Genomic DNA, 13,631 nt, shown 5'->3' with positions numbered 1-13,631 from the left:
GAAACTGTAATAAGTAACCAGATATACATGAGATTAAAGTGAGATTTATTTATGAATAACATTTACTATCGTGGTTCTTGGACCTGGAACATAAAAACTCCTCTGTGAGAAGCAAACGCACGGATTTACTGAGAGAAAACTCTGAATCAGAGGATTTTTTTTAAAGAGACAAGAGCCACAGCCTCAGCTGAAAGACGGGCCAGCTGGACAATAGAAAAGGAGAGATGGATGGAGGGAGGAGAAGAAGAGGGAAAGTGCTGAGTGAGGGGGGGGGGGCAAGCTGAGTGCCAACTGGATATGGAGGATTCTGGCAAAGACCAACGTCTGAGGCGTTTCTAAGGAAACAACAGTGCAACGGAGTTCTCCGAGCTGAAGCTGAACTTACTGGAGGCTCGTCGCTGCATTAAGAAGAGGAAACTACAATCAAAGGAACGCAAAAAACAGGTTGTGTTTTCAGTTTACCTTTGAGAATTTACTCCTTTGTACATTAATCGCTACAGCAGCTGATTTAAACTGTTTTTAGAATACAAAATCTGCAAATTAATGATTTTCTTCTGATACGAATGTGACTTTGTTATCCATTGACTTTTGTATTCCTGCCTGTATCTAGTTATGCATTAGTCAGACCTGCTCGCTAGCTTACTTATTAGGTAATTACATATGAGGTTAGTAAGAGTTTGAACCTGTCCGCTACGTTTTTGGGGTCGGAGGATGTGTGAGATGTGTTCGGAGGTGCAGGAGGAGACGGGATGATTAGGAGGCGGGGTAACCCGAGCGATACCTCAAACTTGCTACCAAGCTGTTGACGTGGTGAATAATAGATGACTGTATTTTGTACTTGTGTATCTTTTTTTTTTTTGGATTGTCCGTGTTTATCTTCGTCAGTGTGTGTGATGACGGACGTGTAGATAATAAAAAAACTAAACAAGCATCACAGAGAAGATACGTAACAGATCTCCCTGTTTTGCTTAAGTCTGACACCATCACTCCCTGTCCCACAGGTAACACTCACCTAGTGGGCACAGGCTAACCAATGGAGGATCAGATGACCTCATCAGACACGACGGGTACCGGAAGCAGTTCTGTTACCGTGGCAACAGACTCCACGGGAAGTGACCTGGAGCAGAGTGCAGGTTCAACCCAACAGTTTGACGGCTACCTGAGGAACAGGTGAGAGGCTGGGGGAGAGGGGGATCCAGTGACACACACCTACCTGCTACTGTATACTCACTTTTGGCCACGGTGATATCACATATCACACACACCTGACTGCACATGCGAGCACGCTGCCGCTAACATCTATCCTGGAATTACTCGCCGTAGGAGATTTTATTTGTATGTTTTCATCGGTTCTCGCATTGGGAGGTAAAACGGAATGAAATTTGTAGATATTGAGATCAAATTAAAAGAGGAAGGTGAGTAAACCTTCCAGCTTTATGTCAATGTCCAAATTGGTGTTCACGTAGTGAATACGATGTAACGTGAGCTCGGCTGTCTTGTGTTGTGGTGTTAGGATCAGAGAGTTAGTGAGGTCGGAGAGGAACCTGGTGCTACAGCTCTATCAGCTAGCCTCTGCCTCTCACCTCCCCAGCATGCAACACTCCCAGAGACTGGACCAGAGACTACACAGGCTCAGGGAGGAGGTCAGGACCATGGTGAGTGCTCAGGATCTCTGAATGCATCAATAGGCATGAATGTACAAACTGTAAAACATGAAGACTGTAATGTTTGTTTGAGTCTTGTGAGGTTGACTTTAGTTACACAGGTTTTTACCTACAACAGGTCTGGACTAAAATACCTGTTCAATGGTCAAATTATAGAAATGATACTATGTATAGTATGCAGTTAACTCTCTGTGTGAAGGATACCTTTTCATTGTACACATCTGCTTTTAAGTAACTACACTGTGGTGGTTCGATAGATAGATAACTTAACTAATTCTGGTTTGTTTGCTCATGCACAGTCAAAAACAAGAGACAGAGATCACAACAGATAACATCTACAGTAAGGTCTGCGACTACACTGCTAACCCTGACACACAAACTAATCCATATTCTAAGAGGACGCCGGTGCTCAGGAGACCACCAGGGTTAAACATGTTGTAAAGCAAGCTCTGAGTAACTGTGTTGGGATTGGAAAGACAACTCAGGAGTTGGTTTTCGCTGGCCACACTGTGGCAGCTCTGTCTTTAATATTTTTTCTCCTTCTCAAACCTTCTCTCTTCCCACCGACCCAGAGCCAGGACAAGGAGCGAGGGGAGCAGGTTTGGAGGGACAGGCTGCAGCGCTGTCAGAGGCAGCTGAAGGCCAAAGAGGAGGAGATGAGTCGCCAGTCGCAGTACTTCGAGAACTTTAAAACCCAACTCCAGCTCAAGCTCAGCCTGGCCCGGGACAGAGAGCAGAGCCTACAGAACAGGATCTACACTTTAGAAAAGCAGCTGCTGGACATGACTGTGAGTGCCGCCACTGGCATCGCAACGATCAGTGCAGTCAGAATTACTGCCGGGACTGTAACACGCTGGGAAGAACAAGAGAGGCTGCCTCCCATGAGAGGAGAGGGTGAAGGAGAGGAGGAGAGAAAGGAGGAGAGGAGGAGGCAATGGCAGCCAAGTGTGGGGTATAAGAGAGAAGGAGGGCTAGAAGGTGAGAAAGAGATTCAAGGAGAAAGAGTCAATGAAGCCAGGCTGCAAGGCTTCATCCTGAGCCTGCAAGAAGATCTCAGGGTGCTGCTGGAGAGAGAGGAGGGTGGGACGACAGAGCGGAGGGGACTGATGGAGCAGCTCCAGGAGGCCCAGGAGAACAGACACTTCCTCGGCTGCAAGGTGGAGGAGATGAAAGCAGAGGTGCAGCAGCTGACGCTGTCTGAAAAGTCCTTGATGGAGGAGGTTGAAGAGCTGAAAGAGGAGAACCACAAACTCCAGCAGATGCTGAGGGATCCAGCTAACCAAACAGCCAGTCAGTCATTCACGGTGCCTGAGTCCACATGCCCGAGTCCTGGGTCCAACACCCTCTTATATACCACTGCCATGGAGAGCTCTGGAGAGGTGCGTAAGACATGATGATTATTTTTCTAACATTTATTTAATCAGGTAGTCTCATTGAGATCAAGACCTGAGTACAAACAACAAAATGCAGACGTCTCTTAAAAGGTCCAAAAGTAAAAGTTTAAATTCATCCAATAGGATGAGACATCCATTTGATTTGTCGTTCATTTGATTAACAAGGTGCAAAGTACTGGAAGTAGTGGAAGTCTTCCCAAGTTCAGTATTTACATTTACAGTCAACAACTATTGGTTCAACTTGTATTCGTTGATAACAAAAAACGTTAAGACAGTTAACTGTTCAACTGATCGATTCTTATTTTGAATGTAGATTTTGGAGTTTTACGTGTCTCATTTAACCAGTTTTTCAGGTCCAATACAAATATCTGAAGGCTCCATTAATATTAGATCTGGTGTTAACATTGGCTCAATGTTGTAAATTCCTTTCTGTTACTTTTTAGGTATTACGGCATAAATAAGCTCAGAAGAACGAAAGCTCCTTTGTGAGGATTTAGGGTGTTATATAACCACCTCCCCTTTTGTAAATGCTTATACAGCTATATCTAAATATAAATATATCACTATAGCCGACTGAGACATGAATTTGTGTTTTGTGTCTGCAACTATTTTGACATTTCAATTTTCGCATGAATGATTCTGAACTCATGTCCCTCAACTCTGATCTCTGTGTAGGTACATCTAACGTCGAGTGAGGGAACAAGCCAGCCTCATTCATCTGCAGGTCCACCAGTTCACCACCAGGAGGAACCAGAGAGACTGCAGAACAACACAGAGTATCGGTCCTCATCCACCAAATCTGAATCAACTCCACCTAAAATCTTTTCCCACCTCGGCTCCAAAACCAACCCCAGCCTCCAGTCACTCTCCTTGACTACAGAGACACTAGAGGAGTTCCAACTGGGGACCTGGTGCTCCAGAGGGATCCTAAACCTGGAGAAAATCCCCAGTGAGGAATCTGATGCCCTGAGGGAAGCCTACAGGAGCTTGGGTTTGGGGGAGGATCTCGAAGCACTTCAAGAACAACGTGACAGCTTGAAGGTTGCCCTGGAGCACGCACAGGAGCAGCTGCAGATGATGGCTCAAGAGAATGCTCAACTGAAATTACAACTCGGGAAAGAGGGACAAGAATCAGAGGCGGAGCAGGGGACTTCAAGAGAAAAGGTATGTCACAGGTGTTGCAATATTCCCTTTTTTTTTTTATTCAGCTGAAATGATGAACTTTCAGTTACACAGTTTTCCAAAATATCCCAAATTCTACCTCTTTGTATACTCAGATTAACCCACTACCTGCCAGTAATGGAGATGAAGATACCGTCATTCTCACCCTCGCCCAGGATGATCTTGTCCAGGCCCTGAATCAGGAGAACCGGGCCTTGGCGGACCGGATCCAGGAGCTTCTGGCTCACATTGAGCTCAGAGAAGAGGAGATCAAGAGGGAGCAAACACAGCTGACGGAGCATATCTCCAAGCTAGGGGGAAACAGAGTCCGGCTGGAGCAGGAGAACCAGGAGCACGAGTGTTTGATTACAGAACTCACCAAGAAGACTGAGGATGATCTCAATACCATCATGGATCTGCAGCAAAGGTTAGTGGAGAGTGAGCAGCGTACGGAGGAATCACAGGTTGCCAAGAAACTGTGTGGATCTCAATTGCAAAGTGAATATACAGCTGCAATATCTGGACGTTTTCAACAGAACAACGTAGAAGAATGTGTGGACAGTTTGGTGGAAAGTGTGCTAAATGGGGAAGAACCACAGTTGATGTCCAGTCAACAACCAGACGATTGGACTGCACCTGGTTCTCGGCATGATAATCACTATGATCCTCTGCAGCACAGCCTGCAAAGCAGTCTGCATGTTTGTTCACTGACTGATCAAGTAGGCCAGCTCGCCAAGTCGGTCCAGAGCCTCAAAACAGAAAAAGAGGAACTGTCAGGCTGCATAACTGCTCTCAGAGAGCAGCAGAGAGAAGTAGCTCTGTCAGTCCAAACACAAACAGAAGACAAACAGCAGTTAACTCGGACAGTTTGGGGACTGAAGGAGGAGAAAGACGGCATCTCGATATCTCTGGCTGGTCTCCAACAAGAGAGAGAGCAGCTTACCAGGACAGTCTGTGGGCTGCGGGATGAGAGAGACCAGTTCGTAAGGTCTACGAGTGGCCTGAAAGAGGAGAAAGCGTCTTTATCAGGTCTCAAAAGAGAGAAAGAGAAACTGTTAGAATCTCTCTCAAGTGGCAAAGAAAAGAGAGATCAAATCATGCAGTCGCTACAGAGTTTACAGACAGAGAGTGCCCAGTTAAGCCAGGCGGTGCTCTGTTTGAAACAAGAAAGAGATGAGCTCACCAATTCCCTTAAGTGTCTGAAGGAGCAGAGAGACACAGAACGATCATCTTACACTTCCCAAGAAGACTACGACAAGTTAATACAATCAGGTTTGAGAGAAGATAAAGAAAGAATTGAACGTTCAATCAGTTGTTTGAAACAGGAAGAAGAACAGATAAAGCTATTACTTCAGGGCCTAAGAGAGGAGAGAAACGTCCTCCAAGCTGCTCTGCCCAGCCAAACACAAACAGAGGGGAGCAATCAGAAGCAGCATCTGCTGAATCCAAAGTGTGCCGTTACGACAAAGAAGACGGAGAGCCTTGCTGGAACAGGAGCTACACAAAGATGTCTGGCTCATGACCACAGGGGAAGCTCTGTACAGGTATTAAGAGTGGTGTGATTCATGCCGTTGTGCTTTGTGCTAGTGCCTGTTGTGTCAAGTTAAATATCCTTAAGCATTGTTGCCCACAGTGTGTCGTTATGTTGGCTCACTGTGCACTTATGCAACATGTTTTTGATGGAAAGGAGGAGCAAAGTGATCTGATGAGGGAGACTGAAGCTTTGGGAGCAGAACTAAAGAGGTCACGGGACGAACTGGACAAGAGCCATGTAGACGTGAGTTTACACAACTTATCTTTTCTTCAGTAACGTTTGTGGATGTTTGTTGTGTTTCCAGATAATATTGACTTCAGACATTCCGTTGATTAAACTAAATAATATGAATTCCCAACTCAAGGTCCACTTAAGTGTTTTTCTTTTCATCATTTTCACTGCATTTAGTTGGTTAATCTTAACCTTAAAGAGCAGACACGGCATCCTATTGGCTTGGAATTTGGTTTTTCATGGGAAGTTGAAATGCAGGTGTCACTTAGTAACAGATCTTTTTTAGTCTTTAGCTGTCTGTTTCCTATTTACAGGACAGCGCTGCATCATTGGAGATCTCACTAACTCAACGTGTTCATGTTAATGTTTGTGGCATTTTCAGACCAAGTGGCTTCGCAGTGAATTGTGTCACTCAGAAGCCGCGAGGGAGGAGGCGGAGAGAAAGGCGGCCGAAGCAGATGAAAAGTTGGTGAGGTTGACAGATGAAGCTGATCAAATGGAAGAAACCAGAAAGGAAAATGACAGCCTCATAACCCAGGTATTTAACCATATAGACAGCAAAAAACTAAAAAAACACACGTAGGGTTTAAGCTGTAAATATGTCTCGTAGTTTGGACACTTGGTTGATTTGCTTTTCACTAACTTTACTTCTAGGTGCCAACTAAGATAAACACATTATCCGTCTGTCATCTGTGTCCGTCTCCTATTCATCCGTGAGACCTAACCGGTGTTTGTGTCTGCCGCAGGTGAAGGAGCTGCAGAGCAAAGTGACGGGCCTGGTCAGGGAGAGGACTGATGCTCTGTCACTGAAGCTACAAATAGAGGAGCAATACAAAATATTCACAGCTCAGCTCAAAGCTAAGGTATAGTTTAAGGTTGTTATGTACTCACACTCACATTCTACACTTTTGATAATGTTTAGACCACTTTAAAAGTGAGCAGTAATAGATAATACATAAAAATGAGAGTTCTTATTACAGATGTGTTCGTTTGTGCGTGTGTGTGTGTGTGTGTGTGTGTGTGTGTGTGTGTGTGTGTAAAACCTCACAGACGGTGGCCCTAGAGGAGCTAAACTCAGAGTATATTGCTCTAAAACGAGGGCAGGGCAGCAAAGATGATCTGAGCGTTGTTCTCATCTCACTCAGGTCACGTTATAACGACATCAGAGCTAAGGTGGGTAACCAGTCAGCTGTGGCTTTGCGGTCTAAGCAGCTATGTTGTGAGCGGATGAGATTTTAACTGTGATTGATAAACTGTAGTTTCTTCTCTTTTATTTAACTGTAGTATGACGCACTGAAAATGAGGAGCCAGAATGATCTGGAAATAGCTCCTCTAAAGGTGAGGAAAGACGGATATAGCTTTTCCTATTGTCATGTTACACATTTTCTGTTGGACTGCTCTGAGCAGTTGAGTTTGACTGACAGGTGTTTTGTCCAATAACAGGCCAAGCTGTCTTGCCTGGTGGGGAAGTGTCAGGAGAGGAACAGCTTGTTGGTTCAGATGATGAAGGCAATGCACAGACGCGGCTGTGTGGACTCCACACTCACCCATCAGGTGGAGCAGCTGCTCAGTGACGCTGCTCTGCAAAACTACACCGCAGCATTCACACCATGCAGCAACGTAAAGACCCAAGATTACACCACCGGGTTTACTTGGGGATTTATTTCCAAATTCCAAGACTACACCGGTGGATTCACACCTGATCAGACGTGCTCTACTATACCCCCACTTGTAAAGCAGCCACACCGAAACGGATTCACACCGGAGTCCGGGGTAAAATGTAGTGAAGTAAAAAGTGAAAAACACACACCTTTAGTCACCACTGAAACAAATTGTCAAGACTGCCGTAGTGGAGTCACACCTGCACCAACAGAAATACAAAAGACAAATGCCAACTCACCTGTGCCAACCTCACCAGTGCAAGAGCATGCCAGCGTCCAAGCTACACCGTCACCTGTTCCTGCACTAAAAGAGAGCTTCATGTCCAATAGAGCTCAGGTGAGGTGATGCTCAAAAATCCTTTTTTAATTGACTTCGACTTAAAGGCTGTTCATGTAGCATTTTGATAGCAAAACAGTAAACTATTACTGCATTAATTTTGTGAAATCATTCTCACACATAAACAAGATAGGCACAGTTCCTGGCTTTTATAGTATGCTGTTTTTTTCCCGCTACCATGCCTGAATTAATCTAATTACAATAGTTTGTTCTTTTATGTTTTCACAAATGGCAGATTGTAAAAAAATCCTGACAATCACTTTCAACATATTTATTATTATCAGTAAAGGGTCAAATATTCTGTTGGTAACTGGGTTTATGGGAAATGACGTCCTAATAAGAACGTTAGCATGAAAAGATCGGGTCACAGTTTTTCAAGTGTTTCTTAAAACAGTAGTCAGGGGCCCATATGTTATTGAAAGAGGTTGTTCTTGGTGTAATAATTCCCCTTGTTTCCCATGTACATATGAGCACGAAGCTGCCACAGTCTCAGCCATCTTTACAAGTTATCTCAGTTAATTTGACATTAACAGATTAGTGTTAAATTGTTTGTACTTTAAATTGTAAATTAATTTGGGAGAAAGACTACTATCTGCCTTTTCTCAATCCCACCACAGCCCTCGCCCTCTGCCAGTGGACCAGAGAAATTTGGATCTCATCACTCAGATACAAAAGGGAAGTCCTCCCCAGATCCGACCAGTTCAACAGCATCCTCACTGAGTCCGACTCTTCCCTCCTCCAGCACACGTTTCAGTCCAAGCAGGAGGCTGAGTAGTCCTGAGAAGATTATTAACCTGCAGGAGCAACTACAGAAGACTCTAATGAGCAGCTCTCAGGTACACTGAAGCTTTGAACATTCTCATCATCAGACATGAGGATGTATGCACAGAAGACTATATATTCATATTTGTATGCACAAAAACAAATTCCTTTGTCTGTGAAAACCTACAAGGTTTGATTTTAATGTTGTTAGTACATGTCTAATAAACGCTTTTCTCTTAATTCCAAGGCTCCAGTGAGCAGAGGAAGGTCACAGCAGCCCAGGAAAAGTCTCTCATTCTCAGCTACCGACTCTCTCCCAGTCACCGCTGCTTCGAGCCAAGCTAAGCGCACTCCAACAGTGACGACCACCAATAAGTCAACAACACTTTTTAATGCAGTCGCCTCTCGATCCGCTAATATTACATTGAATCCCAACATGTTTGCTAACTTTAAAGCATACGCATCTAAAACTACATCGTCTGCTCTATCTGGCTCTTCTAACTTTCCTTCTGCCACAATGGCACCTTGCAAAGCCAAATCCATCTCAAGCTGTGGCACTAATGTAACATCCCCAAAGCTGGCAAAGAAACTCACTGCTATCCCGGCTAAATCTGATGCTAAACACACAGCTTCTACTCCTTTAACTCTGAGGACCACTACCTTTGACTCTGATGTCTTGACATGTTCCGACACTTCGCCAAAAACCGCTGCCTCAGACACAACTGCTCCCGAGGCTCATCGTTTTCACATGCCTTCTGAAACGGATGGTGCTGCACCTGCATATCACGGACCTGTATTTGCTGCATCCTGCACTCGACCTGCTCATCGCTCTCCTGAGAGATCCAACAAGTCTGACAGAAAATCCACTGATGCTCTAGAAAAGGCCAAGACAGCAAGACCCAAACCAGGTAATGCATTATTTAATGTTTGAGATTATTTATACAGAGGCGGAACACGCACGTCATTGCTTAAAGTCCTGGTTCAACACATTCTTGTTTTTCTGATTTCTTTTTGACAATAAAACTTTGTGCGAGTACGTGTTATAGCTGCGGTGCATATTATTGCAGTTTGCGGTTATATTACTGTTTTGCTTGTATACTGCATACTGCTGCAATGTGATTATACCCAGTCTAGATAAGGACCATTCTTTGTTTCTGTTTCTTGTAATTGGAAAAATGTCATTATGATAAACTTTTACTAAATCACTCGGATTCATTAGTAAGTTCAGTATGCTGTGAGTCCTCGTTATGTTACTTTATTCTGGTAGAATTTCAAAGTAAAAGAGACTTGCCAATTAACAAAGAGATACATAGATTAGAGTGCATTTAGGCTGTATTATACCTCGTGTTCACAGCATTACAAGCATTGAATTGTACAAGAAAGAGATAGAGCACTGTGCTTGATTTTTTTTTTTTTTTTTGTCCGATCACCTCCAGAAGCTCCAGCTGAGGTTCGATCTGTTGACGTAATCAAAACAGTGGGCCAGAGCCGCCTCATGATTGGCTGGGAAAGGCCGCCACTTGACGAGCTGGGCTGCAGTAACGGCACATTTGTGTACGGATACCGGGTAGGCAGAAACTACACCGACTGACACGTGGACTTTATTATTTGTTTCTTCTTGTGCTTATTATTTCCTTCCACCTCTCAGGTGTTTGTAGACGGAGACTTCCACAAATCTGTCATGAGCTCAGCGTGCACCAAGGTACCAGGCTCTTTAAAAGCTGTTATCACTCCTAAAATGAAACTTAATAACAGCAATTCATATTCAACTTTTTGTTTCTACAGTGTATTCTGGAGAATGTCGATCTGAGTGTCCCAGTTCACATCAGTGTCCAAACGCTGGGATCTAATGGTGTCAGTTCAGCCTTTGTCCACACCACGTACAGGCCTTCAGTCAGGATCGACCTCCACTGAGTCTCAGTGCAGCACACATACTGGTGGCTGTGTAGGATTACTGCACCTTCTCAGTGGAAACCTTCACTGCCAGAGGCCAAAGTTTGAATGGTAAATTGTCTGTATATGTCTGTGAAACAGTGTTTGTCTTGTGATTAAAAAAAAAGAACTATGACTTTTAAGTGAAATTGATCAAGTTGATATTTTAAAGAGGGCTTAAAGATACTTTTTCATACCAACACTTTTCATTCTCCTCTGTGTTCTGTGTGACAATCTATTTTTTCCTTCGTCCTGTGTGTCCGCCCTTCAGTGCACAGCCATCTATAGCTGCAGCTCTCCGAGGGGCCGTCCTAACCTCCACCTCAGCAGACAGCGAGGGAGACACCGTCACGCTGCTTGGATACCCTCAGGCTCGGGTCAACCAATCAGAAAAGTCTCACGTTTTCTCACTTTACCAGCCTACGAACACGCATGTTGACCTGTGGCCGGCCGCTAAACCTCAAAAAGATTAACTGAAGATGTCATACAAAATAAAACTCTTGCCTCGGCCCTGAGAGTTAATCTGCATGTAAAAGCAGGTGCTTGATCGTTGTTGGAAGAACTTCCCGTTTCATAGTTGCCACCCGGTGGATCCACCTCTTCAATGGCTCGGATGTTGCGACTGCTGGGTGAAAAGCCAGAGTGGCTGCTAATCAAACAAATCCAGATTAACTGATAAAAAAAAGTGATCCTTCATCACAGACAATAGGACGAGATCAATCACGTTGTCAAAAGCTGCCTGTGACACCAACTTTTATAACATTGTTCCACCAAGACAGAACATGTTGGAGGGACGTCTGCTGAACGTTTTAACACTGTGTTCAACACCGAGAGATCACGTGACATATTGCTTCATCGGAGATCCATGCTGCTGCCTCTCTTGACTCTGTGACATCAACAGCTGGCTAAAAGGGACACGTACTGTATCAAAAGCCTTTTTTTTTTTAAAGTGTGCAGTATAACATCTGACTTGATTTTTACACATGAAGCCAAATATGAGGAAAAAAAGATTCACTCCAAAGACTTATCTGTTTGCTTCTCCTCAGAGGTCTACGCGTTTACTCCAAACACAGGAGTTGTTTAGGTTCTGACATTTGCACACAGTTATTGTTATATCTGATATCGGAAGATGAAATTAAAAGAGATTATCACTGATATTTTTTGTAGAGAATATTATATAAATATGCTAATGTACCACAAACTGTATGTCTTTTAGAATGAGTGACACTTTGTTTTTCATACCTAATTGATGTCACGTTTGCACGCTCGTATTGTTTTATACAATGTTCACAACACACACAATGTTCTTTTGTTACTGTATGTACAGGTGTGCAGTAATCATGGTGCAGCAAAGGTATTTTTCTATCAGTAATATTGATTCCCCCGTTGATTCCTTTACGACTGTGCAGAGAATAAATGTTTCTATGATATTGACCGTCATTCCAGTGTCTGTGTGTGTTTGTGAACTGTGCTAAAACACTTAAACAGCTTTGGTTTACAAATGCTTGTTTAAATCAATCCAGAGTTGAGATTTTGCATTTTGGATAATGCGTCCCTGTCCAGAAAACATGTCTCCAAATTTGGGGATTAAAAAATGTTTCTTTTAAGAGCTAAAGAAAACGATTTGATTTTGTGACAAATGTTTTGTCACAAAGCTGAAAAGACTTTTCTGCTCTTGGAGATACATGGTTTTCATAAGACAGTGACAATACATTAGTCTAATTAAACTCTGTGTATATAATGAATTATAAAACTTTTCTTTTTTCATTTGACTGTTTATTCAACCTAAACACTTCCTGTTAATGACCACTAGATGGCAGGCATTCACAGATGACTTTGTGGGAAGTACTTTGAGTGTGTGTGTGTAACTCAGTGTCTATATCTGACAGGTGCTTTCATCAGAGATTTAGTGGGGTGGATGATGCTTACGAAGACGTGCTCAGGTAGCCTAAAACATCTTAGTGTCTGTGCTCTCATTCAATACAAACCAGGCACAGCCCCAAAAACTGAGAGAAGAAGAAGCATCAGCAGCTTAAAAAAAAGCCTAATAATCACACGCTGTTCTCAGCAGCTTTGGGAACTCCTCTGAGAGCGTCATCGCTCTTGCTCAGCAGAAAGAGTACCGCGTGGAGGAGGGAGTGTGATTGAGTGGAGGGTTATACGTCGGTGTAGCACTTCATACTGTGAGCAAACAAAACATTCCTCGTCTTTTAACAGTTTCTTCTGCTCCTCTTTCTCTTTTCCTGTGTCTGTAACTCACCGTAAACTTTGCATGAGCATCACACACACACACACACACACACACACACAACAAAAACGTGTCGCACTGCAGATGAGTATTAAATGTCTTTTCCCTTTTGTACAGACACCATGTCATTGTTTGCAGTGGTGGGAAGTAGTTCCTCAAGTGAAGTACACATTTAAAAGATACTTGCACTTTACCATTCCATTTCATGTCACTATATACTTAATGATCCACAATTCAGAATAAAGTATTGCACTTTATACGCCACTATATTTATTTGACAGCTTGACTTTACGGATTAAGATTTTACATAAAAACTATATTAGAAGATATGATGCACTGTTATAGATGTAACTACATTAGTTAAAAAGATCTCTTCCTTGACCAATTACAACACTAAAATGTTACAGAAATAATAATCCAACAATCCAACATATAGACTTCACAGGGGGCATAACACTCATAAGTACATTGTGCTAATAATAATACTCCTTCTCTCATCACTTAACATGGTAGATTAACCACATATTCAGTGAGTATCGATACAAGCTCTAGTGTATCTTCTCCAGAATTGTATTTGTATTGAACATACTGTATATTGTACAATTCATTATTATCTAATTTGTGGTTTAGTATCTTTTTAACGGGGTCAAAGCAAGCAAAACATTTCTCTATATACTGAAGTTTGTTCCAGCCTTATTAATACTTAA

General features: G+C 43.1%; 1 protein-coding gene across 1 annotated transcript; it reads left to right on the top strand.

Moving 5' to 3' along the window:
• Positions 1-1,033: 1,033 nt before the first annotated feature.
• LOC306702625 (uncharacterized protein) lies at positions 1,034-12,054 on the top strand (the record flags this gene model as incomplete). Its single annotated transcript, XM_079168265.1, has 17 exons — positions 1,034-1,170; positions 1,514-1,655; positions 2,237-3,043; positions 3,734-4,222; positions 4,336-5,763; positions 5,907-5,996; positions 6,367-6,522; positions 6,731-6,847; positions 7,035-7,157; positions 7,269-7,322; positions 7,428-7,757; positions 8,600-8,818; positions 8,992-9,652; positions 10,181-10,311; positions 10,393-10,446; positions 10,530-10,748; positions 10,948-12,054. The coding sequence occupies 16 exons, from the start codon at positions 1,034-1,036 to the stop codon at positions 10,656-10,658; spliced, it is 5,067 nt and encodes a 1,688-aa protein (XP_079024391.1). The 3' UTR covers positions 10,659-10,748; positions 10,948-12,054.
• Positions 12,055-13,631: the final 1,577 nt, after the last annotated feature.

Source organism: Pholis gunnellus, assembly GCF_910591455.1.
Source record: "Pholis gunnellus genome assembly, chromosome: 10".
NCBI classification, from domain to species: Eukaryota; Metazoa; Chordata; class Actinopteri; order Perciformes; family Pholidae; genus Pholis; species Pholis gunnellus.
Note: the sequence above shows the minus strand (reverse complement) of the source record. Positions and strands in the feature narration are given on the sequence as shown.